The sequence below is a fragment of the Populus euphratica genome, unplaced genomic scaffold (genome assembly GCF_000495115.2).
Source record: "Populus euphratica unplaced genomic scaffold, PopEup_1.0 scaffold85.1, whole genome shotgun sequence".
Classification (NCBI taxonomy): domain Eukaryota; kingdom Viridiplantae; phylum Streptophyta; class Magnoliopsida; order Malpighiales; family Salicaceae; genus Populus; species Populus euphratica.
Window position 1 is genome coordinate 1,171,062 of NW_011499898.1, and position 19,581 is coordinate 1,190,642.

The window sequence follows — 19,581 nt, forward strand, 5'->3', positions numbered from 1 at the left end:
TAGCAGCTAGCACAGACCGCTAGGCACAACCACTGCGAGCGGCCACAGCTGTCCGTGGCAAAGCTTATCAAAGATAACATAGGTGAGTGAAGGTACAATGACCGCAGCGGTCATCAGCATCGAGATCCCAGAAACTTGCTACAATCTAACACCTTATTTAAGGCTATAAGCTAACATATAAATGCCATCTGAACCCTTGCCTGAGTTATGCAATGCCTGCTTCCAAAATGCCATTGTCCTTTTACCGCTAACTTTTTTCTGGACAACGGGCATATTTCAAACCAGTCATCCTAGGTCTTTGTTCAGTAATCATGGGTGTGTGATTCGATTAGATCAACCCTTCATCTAATCTAAAGTATATGCAACTCGGGATCGCGTTAATAACCACCTAGCCTTAGATCAAAATAATTTGAGCACATGAACGCGTCAAATTGTGAGTTCAGCTTAATGGGTCTTGTTTAATCACCGAGCCAATGACTCGGTCAACTGAAAAGCATAAGCTTTCAAATTCCAAGTGAGTTCAAAATTTTGGGATGTCCTTCCAGCGCGCGTGGTGAACCAACAGTAAGTGAGCGCGTCCAATTTCCAAGTCATTAGAAGATATCTATTTATTTCACACGATGCCTAAGGCAGTCTCAAAGAACAGGAAAAGGATGCGCAAATCTGACCAAGTCACTTTTAGGTAGATTCCAAGAGGAAAAATTAATTGATTGCATGTTCATGACAATGACATAAAGCTTACAAAGATTATACATAAGCAGGCCTTTAAGAGGGTTCTATATGCATTAAAGATTGAGCTCACCTCAAGACGTAGGGGGCAGGACTGTGATGCATTCTATAGAATGCAGGAAACAATTCTTCCACATGCTTTTTACGAGCCAAATTGCATCATACCTGCGAATAATAGGGACACCGATAGATGTCAATCCTGAACTTTAGGAAACAAACCAAGGGCAAAGAAACCAGCAAACAACCTTAAGGACTTCAAAAACTTCAAATGCAACGATGTAGGCGCTGCAACTCTGAGACCACAAGCAAAGCAGCATTAGCTAAATCAGGATTGCTTGAATTTTTCAGCTCCAAGAGAATGACTTCAATCCTTGAAATCTCATTTACAGAGATGGATAGTATCATCGCATGCGACAAATATTGCCGACAAGAATAAGCAAGAGCATGCAGTATCCGCTGCAAGAGTAAGTGAGGAACACCCTTGCGCCAAGACTCGAGGATTGCACTAACCTTCGGAAGGTTAGTTAGAAAACCAGTTGTGGCTTCCCTTGGAGCTGCCTTCAGCACCAATAACACACATTCGGAAGCTATATCTGCAACGTTTGCTTCATCGGACCCACTCAACACCAGCAGAACACCTACACTGCTACCAAAGTCCGTTATATCTCTTACGCATTGCAGTTGATCAGCTGCAGTGCTTGCTTCATAAGAAGAATCATTTAGAAGTGCTGGCTCTTTTCTGTACGCAAGTCCTCTTTTACCGCCAACCGAACATAGAAGGAATGCCCTACACAAGCCAAGAGTTGGCTCAAGAAAGTCTTCCATGTCCTTTGCACACACAAACTCTAAAAGGTTTCCAATCCGCCTCACCACTTTTAATTGAGAAAGCAACTTAGATTCCATTTCAGGAGCTGATGCCATAGCCAGACACAGCTGAACATTATTGACATTAGCACTTGATAGGTCACCAAGCAAAAATTCAAAGCACTGTGACACCGTCTTCAGATGTAGAATGTCTGAAATTTTTATGTAATCGTACTCAATGAGCATCACAAGGAGCTTCTGCGCATACATGGGAATGGGATCTTCATCTTCAATAAAGGTAGGGTAGAGAGGTAGGAAATGAATAATGGATATGGACTTTAAAGCCTCTGATCTTTGGTCATCTTCCAAAGGTTCATTCAAGAAAATGATCATCACATCAAACAGAATTTTAAGGCACAAAAATCTGGCATCACCATCCTTGTTGCCCTTGTACAGAACAGCTAGACCAGGAAGGATTTCACCAATGAAAATGTTGGGGCTTTCAAGAATTACAAGACACTCCTCAGCAACAGATTCAAGAACTCGAAGAAGGGTTATTTGGAAGTCATCTCTTCCCTGGAAATTAAACAAAAAAAATGTCATTCAATGTTTGAATCATTATTTTGCCCCTTGTGGTGATCCGAAGTTCTCCCTCATCATAAAAAAATTATGTCTTTCACAAAAAATAAACAAGAAGATAATTGTGGAGATGTCTGCTTTAGAAAATTCTACTCCAAATCCATCTGAGCTATGCACATAAATTGTTGATCACTGCATTTGGTGCAATGTTTCATCCTACATCTTGATGTATAATGGATCAATACTCGTCCAAGCATTATATTTCACAAGCTATGTACCTCTCCTTCGGCATCTAACCATTTTCCACATCAGGTTGCAAAGCAATTGAATTGAGTCTAATTAAATAAGCAAAATAAGGAATTGCCACATCCTATATATGTCAGGTGTGTTACGTTTCCTCTTTAATTGGCATTTTGCCAACCATGTAATACCCTAATTTTACTGGTCAAGACGAGTAGCATTTGTACCTCAGTCGTCATAACTGCATTTTTAATGATTTACAGCTAGATAAGGAATTCTAGCCAAATGATGACTACATAACACTATATATCCTAAAGTTTTATTCAGTTAAGAGGAGAAATGAAAAATAAAGGTAAAAATAAGAGATAATCAGCTTCCTACCGGAAATGGTGTCTCCATAACTTTGACCAAATTTGCCAACTGCTGCATAACTTGATGGTTCACCACCCTCAGCTTAAAAGAAGAACTTCCAAGAAGATGAAGAACAACGGGAAACATATGAACATTGGTTTTTGGAGCAATTCGATGTGCAATGGCAGAGATATGACCCTGACGCCTTCCTCCCATCATTTGCTGAATATCTCCAGCTATAATATCCAGTAAACTTGGTATAGTAGATGCCACAACATGCACAAATGCATCTACACATTGTTGGAGATAGATATCCTTCTCTTTCGCTAGCCTATCCACTGCAGATAGTAACCTAGGGTTGCAAAAAAAGTGTGATAGCCACCTCCTGCCATTTTTACAAAGAAGAGCAATGAAAAGGAGTGCCTTCCCCCTCAAAATTTCACCACCCTGCTCAGTAAGAGACAGGAGACTTGGTACCAAATTCTTATCCTCTGCCAAGTTTGAAAGGTGCCGCCCAATGTTTGTAAACATATGACTTCCAAGCATAGCCATGTTTAAGAGGTTCAAACTTATTTGTTGCTCACGTGGGCTGCCCCTGCCAAGGGCAGACACTGTGTCCTTGAAAGACAGTTTCTCCATGACTGATTGAATGCTAGGAGGGTTGAATCTTGCCAGCCGGACTAAACACGAACCTGCAGTCAGCCTGATGCTCTCTTGTTTCCCTGCAGCTCTATATATATAACAGAGGTTACTAATCACATCCTGGCTAGTGAAGCGAGCTGGCCAGTGTCCCCCTTGACTGCAAATGTTTTCAATTGTCCTCAATGCATAAAGTTGAGTTATATCATCCTCTCCTTTACGCAAAACAGATGATACCAGTGAAATCAACGAGTTTGGAACCTGCTTCAGGTAAAAGAATATTATTAAATGAAGAAAGTAGAAGTAGGAAAGGAGAAGGAAAGCATGCATAAAGAACTCAGGCATCCCATATAAGCAGAACTTGCTATCGAGCATGATTTTTTAAATCCATGAATTATAGGAAAAACAAAGGACAGTCTCCACTATACAGAATCTGCCAGATGCGCGCAGATGAAAAGACAAGATAGAAAAATGAAACTTCATTGAGTGGAAAAATCATGTTTCCTGCAATATAGCACACAAGAAGATATTTGTGAAAGGTAGAAAGCTAACCTGCCAGCCAAATGCAGATCGGCTGTCCTTTGATGAAGATTCTGGTGGATTGTTATCCTTGCTCTGATCGTTCTGGGTAGATATATAAAACAACAACTCACCTAAAGCAGCCATGGAAAATCTCCTCACTTTATCCTGTTTGTCTCTTAGGCCATCAGTTAGCGAGCCCAAAATTCCAGAATTTGCCAAATCATCTTCAATAAAAGTTGAATGACGAATTAACAATCCAATCAATGAAGCAAGCTGAACACGCAAAGCTGAGGTCTTGGACAGCCGAAGCATTTTAACAAGCAGGAGCATTATTGGCCCATTTGTCAGAATATTAGCTGTGTCAGCATTGCTACTCAACATCTCAAGGTATCTAATCACATTCTGCTTCTCCCCAATGCTAGTATTTCCATTTAAAATGGATATGATTCTGTTGGTGAGTGCATCCAGCTGCTCCTTGGACATCTTTACAAAATCAGATGGTTGCAGGGCCTCAAATGGAAGAGAAGGAATAACATCTGACACTTTATCAGCTTTTCTACTGGGCATTACAGGTCTGACAGAAAGATCAGATGAATGCCAAAGGACATGTGAAAGGTTATTGGATGATTTTGAAGAATCGAACTCAATGGCTGACCCTAAACCTTCTTTAATTCTCTGATTCCTGAGCTGAGGACTAGCACTGACTGGAGAAGGAACCATATCAACCTGCTCTGAAGATGAATCCTGGTCATTTGTTTGTGATTCATCTGAGGCAGGTGTGTTAATCACAGGTAAGGTTTCCAATTGAGGTATGTTATTGGCCACCTCTTCTGTTGTACTGGTTGAGTTATCTGACCCATCAGGTTCATCATGTATCTCATCTTCAGCATTCTCATTAAAATCAAGTTCCATATCAGTGTTCTCTGTTTTGACCTCAGAATCATTCTCAAAGCCATTGGGTGAGGGCCTCCGGTAGTTTTCCTTCTCGTTCTCCCTCTGTAAGTTTGATTTCGCTATTCTTGACAGCCTTAAGAGATTAACATGCCTAGCAGCACTGGAAGGATCTTTCTGCTTCATTTCAACCACCCTACCAGAGACTTTTGTTTGAGTTTTCCTGCCAGTTGGCATACCTTTAATTGGTGTTTCGTGACCTCTTGATCCTAACATGGAATTCTCATCCTGTTTTGGAGTCCCTTTTGCATCCTTTTCACGATGTTTAGGAGGGGTCCTATTTGCTAAAGATCTGTCTCCGTTACATTCTGAGAGACAAGGCTTAGCACAAAACTCTATCATATTATCAAAAGCTGGCTGAGGAGGTAAATGCACCGAAGCAAATTTAGTCCTCCAGAAAGCATGTCCGCAAAGCTCACTCCACTTGATTCTTTCAGCTGGATCTTTTATGAGGAGAGAATTGACTAGGTTGACAAAAGGACGGCTTGGATTGCCAGGGAGGGGGGGTGTCGGATCTGAGAGTATGGATTTCACTAGCTGTGTGAATTCTCTCCCCACAAAAGGAGGCCTCCCTGCATAGCCCTCATACATTACACAGCCTAAGGCCCAGAAGTCAGATGCATATGAATGGGCACCCCCGTCCTCAAATAGTTCAGGAGCCATGTAACAGGGTGTTCCACGTTTTGCTTGTGGCAACTAAGTAAAAACACAAAAGCAAAGTTAAGAGTAATAAAAAATTATAACCAGATAATAAAAGGACAAGCTCCATATCATGATGCCACTTTCAAATTTTCTGCATATGATGAGTTAGATGTTGTAGCAGTTAGAACAACCTACCATGGATGAAGGAGTTTTGGATATATCACTCAATTTTCTTGCCAATCCAAAATCACATAGCTGCAATGCACAAGTATGAACACCAGTCACGTGCATAGAAAAAACTTGAGAATTACCCTACTATACAAAGAAAATAAAATGCCAATCCAAAATCACATAGCTACATTGCACAAGTATGAATACGGGTCATATGCATAGCAAAAAATTGAAAAATATGCTACCATTCAAAGAAAATAAAATGCATATGTACCTTTGTGTGTCCATTCTCATCTAAAAGGATGTTTGATGGTTTTAAATCACAGTAAATAATTCCTTTTGAGTGTAAGTACCTGACAGCAGTGACCATTGTAAAAAGGAAAGATTTGAAAGCAGACAATGTTGCAGACATCATATAGGAACAAAATTAAAAGCCAGTCAGCATTTCTTACTGCAAAGCTCTAACTAGGTCACGGGCGAGATCATGAATCGAGTCTTCAGGCAGCTGACTATCCTGCAAGTCAAATATAAACTACCTTGATGAAGTTATAGTACATTGGACACTGCATATAACAAAAATTAATAACACACTCTCCAATATAAACTACCTTGATGAAGTTATAGTACATTGGACACTGCATATAACAAAAATTAATAACATACTATCCATTGCTACATGAAATTGAAACAAATTCTCATGGTAATATGACATGTTTATACATAAAAGCTTTTATCATTTGCATTTGTGTAACCTTAACTTCCATATTTATTACCATGGGTTTGGCACATTCGATATCCAAACGCTTCCCAAGGGAAAATCTCTCAAGTTTTTGGTCGCCTTGAGTGTCAATTCCAAATTACAAGAAAATTATACTGATATGCAGTGCCTATCCAGAGAGCTCTGTGAAATTTTTAACAACTTTTCCCTTCCCATCAGAAGAGAACTGGTAAAGCTGATAATTGACCATACAAACCTGTTTGTTGCCTTAAAATGAGACAGAACAGAAGTAATAAGCATTAGTATTGACGTGCTAGTGTTCTTTTCCTCATATCTATGAATGGCAAAAACAGCATGTTCACTCTTCATGGACATCATATTTCTAGACTAAACAAAACTGTTGTGCTGGAAAAGCACATAATAATACAGCAACCTATGGCAAGGCCTGAATTCTGCCTTACATTTCTAAAAAAATTACCAATCAAATTATCCATGATATTAAGTTTAATGTTGAGCATGAATGATAAATTCCACAGTCCCCCTTGTGTCCAGTAAAAGAATGAGAAATCCATTGAAGGAGAGCAAGGTATACAAAAATCATTAAGTAGTCGGTACCTGTCGCAATAAGGTCATGAGATCTCCACCAACACAATATTCCAAAACCAACCACAGGTGAGAAGACGTTTCATACCTAATAAATACATCAGGAGATGTGAAGAAACCAAAAAGGTAAGATAAAAAACCAAAGACAAGCATGATTAGCATTACTAAACAAAAAATAAATACATTGAATGGAAATATGAATCTTGAGAGCAATTACCCGACGCTAAAATGCCTTACCATGAGTAAAATTTTAAGACATTTGGATGATCTAAGGAGTGAAGCATCCTGACCTGCATATAATATCAATAAAAGGGTATGAGAAAATAACATCTATTAAAAATAGTATCAAGTTTCACATTAATTTTCTAGAACAGTGATAAGCAGGCATAAAATATTTTACACCCCCTCGTTTCCCATGCATCAAATAAAGGTGGTAAAGATTTAAAATAAATAAAAAGATGACTTCCAGCGAATCTAGCTCTAAAGTGAGTGTTTTGAACAATGAATCATAGCAAAGCCACTCATAATCACAACTTTCACTAAAAATATATTCTGGCTGGCTCTTTCCCGCCTAGTCCCCGATAACACAAGCATGCTTCACTATTGTCTTCCTTAAACACGCCTGTATCTAACATTTACAGGCATATTTAGCACTGAATTAAAGAAACAGCAATGGCACTTAAAATTGTGTTGAGTCAGCTACTAAACCACGCATTTACCAAATTTAAGCTAATAAATTGTGTTAAATTAATTACTAAAAAAAGCAATCATCAATTTTAACCAAATAAGCTGTCTTAAATTAGAAACTAAAACAGACATTTTATCGAATAAAAAATCACGACCTAAATTAAACTTTAATAAACAGACTACAATAATCTCAAATTCTTTGAGTCGATGATCAGTCACTCCAATTTCCACCAAAAACAGAAATCAAGCAAACAGTAGAAGAACAGCTCTCTGTTATCCTTACTTCATGAAGAACTTTACTCTTCTGCGACTTATCAACACTCTTAATTGCGAAATACTCAATCGTCTTCTTCTTTCTACCTTTATACACACTCTACACAGTTCAAAACGAAAATTAGAGATTCAAAGAAATTCACGTTAACTTAAAAAAGGCAAAACAAGCTACAGAGATAAAATTCAGGTTACCGAGTGTTTTCCACGGCCAATGGCTTCGTAGATGTGGAAATGGTTCATGGTGACTGAGCTGGTCTCTAGGGTTTCGATTTGGATAAAATGACACTGCTATTTTAGAGGATTATCGGAGATCGGAGAGAGAGTGGATGATTTTGGGTGTTTTGGATGTGAGTTTTTTTTTTTTTTTTTTTTTTGAGATTTGGCTTGGATTATGATTGGAGTGAGTGAGGGCTTCCGCTTTAGTGATTGTTCAAAAAATTGAAGAGAGAGCCAGTGTGGGCAGCCGTGCTATGGGCGGGAATCTGAATGCAATTGAAAGAAAAATATCATAGCCGAAATTAAAAAAGTGTCGGCTTGTATTTTTTTTATTTAAAAATATATTAAAATAATATTTTTTTAATTTTAAAAAATTATTTTTAATATCATTACATCAAAATAATTTAAAAAAATTAAAAAAAATAATTTAATAAAAATTATAATTTTAAAAAAAATATATTTTTAAAATACAAAAATAACCAAACATTTCAAATCAAGAACAATCACATTTAAAAATTTTGAATCCAATTGTTACATGATTAGAATCACATTTGATTGCATGATTGTTATTGCTCAATAATATATTTATTTTTTATTATTTATTAAAAATAAAATAATATTTTTAGTATAATTTATATATAATTTTTTTATATTAAGATTAATTCAAGCACTTTAAAATAAATAAATTAATGAGAATTCAAATTTTATTTTTTATATATTAATTTGGATTAATTTAACATGATATCAAAGCTAATTTTATAAAATAAGATTTAATTTCAAACACAGTTTTCATAAAAGCAATGAGCTAGTTAGTGGTTTGCAGGCGATAATGTGCCCCGACTGGGTTTCAAAGAGGAACCTAAAATTTATTTTGTTTAGAGTGATATTGGTTCTATTTATTTATTATGTAAATTCAGTATTTCATTTTTCATTTAGCTTCTATAATTTGACATTTATGTTATGTTTTTGCAATTGTTTTAGTATTTCATCTACTTTTTAATTTCTGTAATTTAGTATTTATATTCAGTTTCTGTATTTTATGTTGTGTTTTAAAGTAATCATATAATTTCAAGAAGATATTTGTTTAGTTTTTGCGATATCTGTTCAGTTTTTGCAATCTAGTACTTTGTTTTTTGCTACTTTTGCATTATGGTTCTATTTGTTTGTTAATTGTGGCTATTGAAAGAGATGATTTGTTTTAGTCTGTGAGTATGAGGTTGGATGAAAAGAATTATTCATACTAGAGTTATGTAGTGAAAAATTTCCTTAAGGATAATAAGATATTATGATATATTAGTGAAACTTATGTGATACTCAATAATATTGAGAAAGGGGATGTTGTTTTGATATATACATGAAAAGCAAACAATATAAATATTTTTACCTGGATCAATAATGTTGTTGAGCATTTTATAGGCACGTAATTGACAAAGTATGAGATAGCAAAAGAAGTTTAGAATTATTTACAAAGGTTATTCATGCAATCAAATTTTACAAAACAGTATCAGTTAGAGAATGATATGCGAGCTGTTCATTAAAAGAATACGAGTATTCGGGAGTTTTATTCTACTATAATAGATCTTTGAGATCAATTAACTCTTATAGAACCAGCAAAATTAAAGGTATGTGATGCCTAAATTGAGCGTAGAGAACAACAACAATTAATGCAGTTTTTAACAGTACTTCATAGTTATTTTAAAGGAATTGGAGGTTTAATTCTACATCATTTTCCATCACCTTCTGATGACTCTATTATTAGTGAGTTGTTGGCTGAAGAAATACGTCTCAGGTTTTATTTTAAAAAGAGAATTTTTTCTACTTCAAATCCTTCTGTATTAGCAGTACCATCTAAGTAATTCTCTAATCATCAAAATAAGCCTTACACAGATGTTGGTTTCGACAACTACAATTTTTATTAGCAGAGAAGTCATTAGAAGGCCTGGTGTCCTAAGTTAAGATAATTAAATCAAGCTTGGAAGCATGACAGGCAGACACAATCTAATGCTAATAGACCACATCAGGGTTATAAACCACCATATCATAATATTGTAGCAGTAACTTCAGCAAGCTCTATTATCGATCCTAATAACTCTAACTGAGCAATTTTAGAAATTTCTCTACTTACAGCCACAAGCAATGTCTACTTCTCATTCTGTAGTCAGTTGCTTCATGGTTCCTCGAATATGTCACCTTCTAAATGGATCTTAGATTTTGGTGTTTTACATTATATATCTTTAAATTATTCATCTTTTATCTATGTTTCCTCTTTGCCCTTCATTCCCGTTATGACCCTTAATGGCACGTTCATGCCCCTAGCAGGTGTTGGTCTTGTTATCACACCTAATTTGTCTCTCTTTCATGCTTATCATATTTCAAAACTCACATTAAATCTTGTTTATGTTGGTCAATTATATAATTTGGTGATTAAGTAACTATTTTTTCTTTTTTCTAGCTATGTATAGGAATTGCAGTCTTAAAAGTTGATTGAGACATGTTATAGGAAGAATAAATTATATATTTTTTATGAGTTAAAAATGCTACTACTATTGATTTGTATTTTTTTCATCCAAGTCATTTATCTTCTAGTTTTTATTTATAACATTCTCATTCAAGTCATGTTTTATCTTCTCATTTGAGATTTTTTACATTTATGTCAACTTTAAAAATTTACAAACTTGTGATATTTTTTATTACAGTGGATATAAACTAGTAAAATTTTTTGTTTTACCTTTTAATTGAAGTATTTACGTTTATTCTTTACCATTTGACTTGATTTATTATGATGTATAAAGACTTTCTCCTATTGCTACAAAAGAAGGTATAAACTGCAATATTATGTTTTATTTATTCATAATTACATTGTTATTGTTAAGTTTATTTAATAAAACATCATTTTGAATTCTTTAAGATATATAGTCTTTTAAGCACTTGTCAAAACTTAACATTTTGCTGTAATCAAATGATTTAGGTATGATTTGGATAGAGAATACACCTCTAATAAATTTTATCAGTTGTTTACCTTAGATGAAACCTTTCTGCAAACTTCATTTACAAATACTCTTGAGCAAAAATAGAGTTGTTGAAAAAAAAATATACATATTATCGAAACTGCTCATTCTCTCTTATTGTCCGCTTCCGTTTCTAATGAGTTTTTAGGAGAAGCTATCCTTATTGTTGTAAGTTTGATTAATGCCATTTCATTGTCTTTATGGTTTGAGTTTGTCTTTTTTTTTTAAAGCTACATGGATATGCCCCTGATTATTCCTCATTTAGAGTTTTTTAATTATACTTGTTTTATTCTTCGTCCTCATGTAAAACACAGTAAGTTGTCACCTCGATCTGTTATTTTTGTCTTTTTAGGTTATGGTAAATGTAAAAAAGGATATCATTGTTTTGATCTAATAACTCAAAAACTTTATGTGTCTCTCCGTGTTATCTTTCTCTACTATATACCTTTCTTTTCTATTCCAACCATTACCTATAACCTAACTAGACCTAATCTTACAAGTACATATTATTTTTATAAGGATTTTGATAGTTTATCATCTTGAGTTTCTAGTACCTCAAATATTCATCTTCATGTTCAACTAATTTGTATTTGTAATATTACAAGTACTGACACTTTACTTTCCAACACACCCGAAGCTTCATTCTCATCTACAACTCCACAAACTTCATTTGAGATTGTGAATCCAATTTTACGTCAATCCATACATATTTGTAAGTCCACAAAGCTACCAGATTTTGCTTATTCTTCATTATTTACTTCATTTTTAGCTTTTATTAATTGTCTCTCTAAGTCATCCTCCTATAAAGAGACAATTCTTGATCCTTTTTATAGCAAACTATGAATTAAAAACTTTCTACTTTGCATAAGATATATACTTATAATCTGGTTCTTTTACCTCTTGGTAAGAATGTTGTTAGTTGTCATTGGATATATAAGATCAAGACTAATTCTAATGGTCTTATTGAGTGATACAAAGTTAGGTTGGTTACAAATAAAAATACTCTTAATAGTATGGTACAGATTATGAGGAGACATTTGCTCTTGTTGTAAAAATAACTATTATTCGCACTCTTATTGTAGTAGCTTTGATTCGTTGGTGGCATATCTCTCAACTTGATGTTAAAAATACCTTATTTAATGGAGATCTTCAAGAAGAAGTTTATATGACTCCCCTTCCAGTGTTTCACATCACTTTGGGTATGTTTGTAGGTTTGAGAAAGCATTATATGGTGTCAAACAAGCACCTCGTGATTGATTTGAGAAATTCTCTTTTGTGATTTCGTCTCTTGAATTTGTTTATAGTAGTCATGATTTTACTCTTCTTATTAAATGCACTGATACAAGTCATATCATTCTATATTTATATGTTGATGATGTAATTACTACTGGTAATGACATTGATGACATTTTAGTTTTGAAGACAGAGTTGAATAGACAATCTCAAATGAAGGATTTAGGTTATCTTCGATATTTCATTGAGGCAGCTTTCTCACCTGAAAGTTATCTTCTTTCTTAGTTAAAATATGTTATAAATATTTTTGGACGGGTTAGATTTACTAACAACATGACTATGGATACTCTTATTGATGTTAACATATAATATTCTTTTTACGATGGTTTACCCTTTATAAATTCTACTTTGTACCATATTATTATTAGGAACCTGGTATATTTTATCATTACTCATCCAGATATTGTATATGTTGTTCGTGTTGTTAGTTAGTTTATTTCTTCTCCTACAACTATTCATCAGGAAACTATTTTTTGTATTTTGTGATATCTTCAGAGTATAGTCTTTCAGAGTCTTTTACTTCCATCTACCTCTTAATTGGAGTTATGTGGATACTTTAATGCTGATCATAGTAGTAATCCTACAGATTGCAAGTTTGTTACCGATTTTTGTATTTCTAAATAATTCTCTTATATATTTGAAGAGTAAGAAACAATTTATTATTTCTTAATCCTCAACCAAAAAAGAATATTGTGTTATGACATCTACTACCAAGGAGGTTGTTTGGTTACGCTAGTTAGTTGTTGATATAAGAGTTTTCATTTCTCATCACACTCATACATATTATGACAACCAGAGTTCTATTCATATTACTCACTGATTAGTACTTAAAAGTGTATTTTTATCAAGGTTTTATATCATCATTTTGCACTTGAAGTATCAATAACTCCTTAACTAAAGCATGTTTTATAATAACATATCTAATAATATAAAATACCTTTAATTTGATGCCTTTAATTTATGGTAAATGTTCATTTTAAATGCGGCCACATAAATGAAATGATTGATTGATGAGTTTAAGAACTGAAATTGAAAGGACAAGGAGATTACCAAAATTAGAAAAAAGATGCCGGTGTAGTCCAAACCGGAACACTGTTCTGTAACTGGGTCATATATGGAGTTGTAGATCTTGAATTTAGGTATACTTTATGTGGATGGAAAAGTAAGACATGGGCCTACAACTTTCATATGGAGCCCAAGATTTAATAAGGTCATTTTCAAGTCCAAATTATAACAACAATGAAGAAGTCTAGATCTATCCTACAGCCTAAACATTGTTCAATATTTGGCCTATATCTGAAGTTCTAGAAGTCAAGTGACCTCCATTTTGTTTCCCGGAAAGGTGAGACAATTTCTTACAACTTTCATGTTTTTAAATAATTCCAATTCTGACGTTATCAAAAACGTTTTAGGCAGACAAGAGAAGATAAGGATTGTCACCAAGTCAAGAGTTGGCCACCCACTCATCAATTAGTCATCAAATCAATAGTTCCCAATTTTAGCCTATAAAAGGAGGCATATGCCGAGCATTTAGGCTTCTTGGTTTCCAGATCAAGATCATGCTCTTCCTTTCTCTCTATGTATTTTTTGTAATGTTTATGCTTTGCTTTCATTAATATTAAGGTTACACTAATAGTGTAAGAATAAGTATAATGTAAACTTAATATGGACTTTAATGTTTGATACTAACATATTTTATATTTATTATCGTATTCACTTTTTAATATTTTGCTTGTTAAATGACTAATTTAGATTTATGTTGTATAACACTTGGTACAACAAATGCTTGGCACTTTCATAGCCCATAATGTATGGTATAACCGACACCTGAGCTATGAAAGGAACTTGATTTGTTGTTAACATAAGTTATAATCATGAATGCTTGACGAGATTTACAAGTATTAGCATTAATTGAATAAGATGACTAATGTAATCATGTTAACAATATATAATCTGATTAGAACCTCCTTTGTGTGTGGTTTCCAATTCAATAATAAGAGTTTATACTATACTTGTTTGATATACCATTAGTGGAACCTCTAACCTTGACATTTGTTATTATTATTGCTTAATCCTTACATTAATATTTGATCTCCAAGTTCTCATCATCATCATCTTCTTCTTCTTCTCTTCTACGACTACTACTACTACTACTATTGTTATTATTGTTATCTATAATTTATACAATTAACCTCCATATGGTTCGACTTCGGTCTTGTCGAGTTATTTACTACTTCGACACTCCTGCACTTGGGAGAAAACATCAATCTTTTGGTCGTATCAATTGTTATCTTATTCGTCATCATATCAAGCATTACACCATTATTTTGCCTTTTGTTTCTTCTTCTTTGCAAATTGCAAATTTCTTTATTAAGTCATATTTCATCTCTCATTTTCATTATATAGTTGATGAACTCTCGATGGTTGTAGTTATCACATTGTGAGTTTGAGGGGAAATGTTAAATAATACATTTATTTTTATTTTATTTGTTAAGGATAGAATATTATTTTCAGTTTAATCTATATATATAATCTCTTTGTATTTACATTAATGCAAGCATTTTAGAATAAATAAATTAATGATAATTTTAATCTTTTTTTTATATTTGTATTTTTGTTATGTTAATCTGGATTAATTTAAGAGTTATTCCTATTCTTTGTTTGCTAATATGAAAAATCTGTAATTTAAAACCTGATTTGAAATAACCAATATCAACATTTATTTAGCAATTCGGATAACCTAGTTATTTTTTAAGTAAAAAAACAAAATCATATTTGCTTGAATTAACATGATAATCTCCAAGCTATTCTAGGTACCCAGATCCTTTTTTAAGTCGGTCTTTTTCTCACATTACATTGTGCATGATCCCCAGCTTTATTTTTTTACTGTAATCATTTTAACCTGCTAGCTAAAATTTTTTTGACAAACCAACCTTGCTTTGTGTTTGGGGAAAAAATAGAGGGAGGAGTGAAAATATTAGAAGAGAAAACAGCTTTCCTCCCGGTGTTTGGAAGTGGTTAATCGGAAGGAATGAAAGTGGAGTGGAAAAGATATTTTTGTTAAAAGTTGATGGTGCTTTTTTTTTTTGTTTTAATGGTATTTAGGCAATAAGTTTTTAATGTGTTTTTAATTAAAAATAAATTAAAATTATATTTTTATTTTTTAAAAAAAATATTTTTTACCTTAACACATCAAAATAATAATTTTAAATTAAAAAATTCAAAATTTGATAAGTAATTACTACCCCACCCAGTAAACACCTCGTTAGGAACGGGCAAGCTTTTCAGATCTCACTGCTTTGTACGTGGAAATACACGTGGGGAGTTACTCTGAGGGAAAAAAACAAAATAAAAATAATAGCTATCTTAATATGGAAGATAGTGCTCTCATGCCAGTCCATTGCCAGCTACTTCCCTAGTCGCCGTTGTCCAAGTAATTGCAAAATAACTTGTTCCAGCCAGCACGTAGTAAAATATTCTTACTTTACATGTCTGGTATTTTAATATCAAGAATAGTTTTTCATAGCTAATAGCTCGTTTAGCAGTGTGAATATAATTATTTTTAAAATTATTTTATTATATTTTTAAAATTAAAAAACAAACAGTTTAACCCTCGAACAATCAAATGTGATTTTGGACAGTAGCCATCGTGTCCTTAAAAGCCAATTCAAGGTTTTTTTTTTTTTTTTTGAGGAGAGATCCAACATTATAAAGTCAAGTGAGTCAACGTACACAGTATTTTTCCAAGCTCTATTGGTTTTTGTTGATAGTCCATTCACTGCTTCTCTCTTGTTTAGGTAAGTTTATTTTTATGTTTTAAAAGCAATTTTAAAAAAATTAAAATTTATTTATTTATTTATTTTAAATTAACATATTTTAGTGTTTTTAAATCATTTTAATATACAAATATTAAAAATATTTTTTAAAAAATAAAAAAATATTATTTTAATAAAATTTTAAATAAAACATATTTTCAAAAATAACTGCAATAATAAGCTAAACAAGCTTTTAAGTGGCTGCACTGGCGATTCTTAAAGACTTATCAGCAGTGTCGCTTCCTTTATCCAAAACTTATGCCACCTACCTCTTCAATTCCCTTGCTAAGCTTTTCATGTTGGTCTTCAAGCATCTCTGACATGGCTCCCTTTATCTTTTGATTCTTTAGATGAACCTTGAGTGTCTCTGGAGGAGAGGGAGCACGTTCAAGGCTGGATGGACCAAACTGTTTGGAACGCGGATTAACTATATTTTAAAAAGTTTTGAAATTTTTATTTTATTTTTTATTTAAAATTAATATTCTTTTAATTTTTTTTTTAATATATAGGTATTAAAAATATTTTTTTAAAAATAAAAAATATTATTTTAATATATTTATAAATAAAAAATAATTTAAAATATACTTATATTATCTCGAGTAGACATCATTAACAACTAACCGCCTTTTACTTTTCTAATTAACTAATAATTTAAAAGTCATAAAAAAATACCTTTTTTTTTCATGCCACATGTTTTTTTTATGTTTGTTCTTTTTTTATATATTTCTTTGTTTTTTTGGTTTTTTCCCCCACATTTTTTTCCTTTTATTGGCTTTATATGGTTTTCTTCACCAAGATTGTCTTTTTCTTTTTTGTTTTTGTGTTTTTTTCATGCCCGTGTGATGCTGCGAGCTCATGCGTTGTCTTGGCTTTATGAAAAAAGTCATAAAAAGTTATATGGAAAAAAAAACTGTTGCAGTTCACAATATTTTCAAAAAAAAAACTACAAAACTAAATTCTTAACTAGCTAATTATTAAAAAAATAAAATTGACAAAAATAATTTTTAAAAAAATCATAAAAAAATAAAAAGAAAAAAAACCAAGCAGAGAAACACTTTAGCAATCTATAGTGTTTCATAAGAAATTCTAAAATTATAATTTTCAATCAGTTTAATATTAAAAATAATAATAAAATTTAAAAAAAAATCATAACAAAAAAAAATCATATGGGGGAATATTATAGCAATCCACAATATTTTTTTAAAACCTACGAAGTTAAATTCTCAACCAACTCAGTATGAGAACAATAAAATCGACAATAATAATTCTAGAAAAAATCACAAGAAAAAGAAAAAATAATATGGGAAAACACTGTAGTAATCTAAGTGTTTTAAAGGAAATAAAGCTAAATTCTCAACTAGCTCAATATTAAAATCATTTAGAAAAACACTGCAGTAATTTATGGTATTTTATAAGGAAATATACAATTATAATTTTCAACTGATTCAATATTAAAAAATAAGATCAATGAAAATAATTTTGGAAAATATCACAAAAAAACAAAAGAAAAAAACCATCAAGGAAACACCGTAACAATTTATAGTTTTTCATGAGAAAAATCATAGTTATAATTTTCAATCAGCTCAATATTAAAAATAAGAAAATTTTAAAAAATAAAAAAAATCATAATAAAAAAAATTAAATGGGGAAAATTGTAGAAATCAATGGTATTTTAAAGAAAAAAATTGCAAAACTTAATTTTTAATCAGCTTAGTATGAAGAAAAAAAAATTGATAAAGACAATTAAAAAAAAATGATTAATAAACATGTGAAGAAACATTGTAGCAATCTACAATGTTTTACAGATATATAAAGCTAAAATCTCAAACAACTCAATATGAAAAAAATATAACTGACAAAAAATAATTCTAAAAAAAACAAAAAAAATCATTAAAAAAACCATGCAGGGTGTTTAAAAAAACTAAAAAATTAAATTCTTAATCAGCTCAATAGTAAAAAAAAAATGAAAAAAAAAACATATGGGGAAAGCTAAAACTCAATTCTCAACCAGTTCAATATTGAAGAAATAAATCTGACTAAAATAATTTAAAAAAACATGTGGGAAAACACTACAGCAAAACAAAAACAATGTAGCAATTCATAGTGTTATATTTTTTCTTTCTTTTATGAATTTTTTTTTCTAAAATGATTTTTGTTGATTTTGCTTCGTAGTTTTTTTAAAAAAAAACTATAAATTGTTACAATATTTCTCCACATGGTTTTTGCTGTGCTACAGTATTTCTTTATATTTTTTTCTAAAATTATCTTTGTCAATTTTTTTTAAAATATTGAGCTGGTTAAGAATTCATCTTGAACTTTCCCTACATGTTTTGATTTCTATTTTTTTTGCTTTTTTTTCCCAAAATTGTCTTCTTCTTTCTCTGTTTTGTTTTTATTTTTTTTATCTTTTCTTCACATGTTTTTTTTATTTTTTATGAATTTTTTTTAAGAATTGTTTTTATTGATTTTATTTTTTTATATTGAGTTGGTTGAAAATTTAACTTCGTAGTTTTTTCTTTAACATATTATGGGTTGCTATAGTGTTCTCCCACATGAATTTTTTTGTTATAATTTTTTTAAATTTTTTTTTATCAATTTTATTATTTTTAATTTTGAACTTATTTAGAACTACAACCGTAGATTTTCTTGTGAAATATTATAGATTGCTATAATATTTCTATACATAGTATTTTTCCTTTTATTTTTTTGTTATGAATTTTTTCAAAAATATTTATGTTTATTTTATTTTTTAAATATTAATCTAATTAAAATTTATAATTTATAATTTTTTTATTAAAAATATTATGAATTACAACAATTTTTCTCTATATATTTTTTTAATTTTTCCATAAATTTACAATAACACGTAAATATATTACAAACCCGCGACATCGCGTGGAAATAGTATCTATTAATAGAACTAGGAGTCATACAATTATTCCACGAGTGGTTAAGACCAAAATTGGAAGAACCCCCTGCCCTGCCTCCTTTCTGTACACAATTCTTTCTATTCAGTTTTCTAATTTGCATTTTGATATATATATATATATATATATATATATATATATATATATTGATTGTCATGAATCTGTATTGTGAAAAATAATTACATTTTCCTGTAATTTTTTTTTTAAAAAAACAAGTTGTTTTCTTGTGGGTAAAGAAAACTATTCTCACATGTTAATAGCATAATTTTAGAACTTGGTTTAATCTTGCGGGTCGATTCAAAACTTAACAAATTCAGAACTAGAACTAGGTCCTAGCAAAATCTATTCATAATATCATTGACTATTTTTTTTGTTTTTTATTAAAATAATATCAAATCATTGACTATTTTTTT

The 19,581-nt window shown here is 31.7% G+C and overlaps 1 protein-coding gene across 2 annotated transcripts; it reads right to left on the bottom strand.

The window, feature by feature from the left end:
• Window positions 1-664: 664 nt before the first annotated feature.
• LOC105132426 (serine/threonine-protein kinase ULK4) lies at window positions 665-8,401 on the bottom strand. 2 transcript variants are annotated; one of them, XM_011035936.1, is made up of 11 exons: window positions 8,102-8,401; window positions 7,920-8,009; window positions 7,187-7,239; window positions 6,962-7,037; window positions 6,081-6,142; window positions 5,903-5,981; window positions 5,653-5,712; window positions 3,895-5,511; window positions 2,734-3,603; window positions 984-2,109; window positions 665-894 (listed from the first exon to the last, which is right to left on the bottom strand). In XM_011035936.1, the coding sequence occupies exons 1-10, from the start codon at window positions 8,147-8,149 to the stop codon at window positions 994-996; spliced, it is 4,071 nt and encodes a 1,356-aa protein (XP_011034238.1). In that variant the 5' UTR covers window positions 8,150-8,401; the 3' UTR covers window positions 665-894; window positions 984-993. The 2 variants fall into 2 exon arrangements, with proteins under 2 accessions (XP_011034238.1, XP_011034237.1); XM_011035935.1 differs by having other exon boundaries at window positions 975-2,109.
• Between the last annotated feature and the right edge of the window lie 11,180 nt (window positions 8,402-19,581).

Bases quoted from the DNA above. Each gene is read 5' to 3' on its own strand.
- LOC105132426 (XM_011035936.1), bottom strand. From the start codon at position 8,149: ATGAACCATTTCCACATCTACGAAGCCATTGGCCGTGGAAAACACTCG. The intron at 5,512-5,652 runs GTAGGTTGTTCT...GTTTTTACTTAG, and splicing joins CCAAAACTCCTTCATCCATG to TTGCCACAAGCAAAACGTGG. The intron at 2,110-2,733 runs GTAGGAAGCTGA...TTTAATTTCCAG, and splicing joins TTATGGAGACACCATTTCCG to GGAAGAGATGACTTCCAAAT.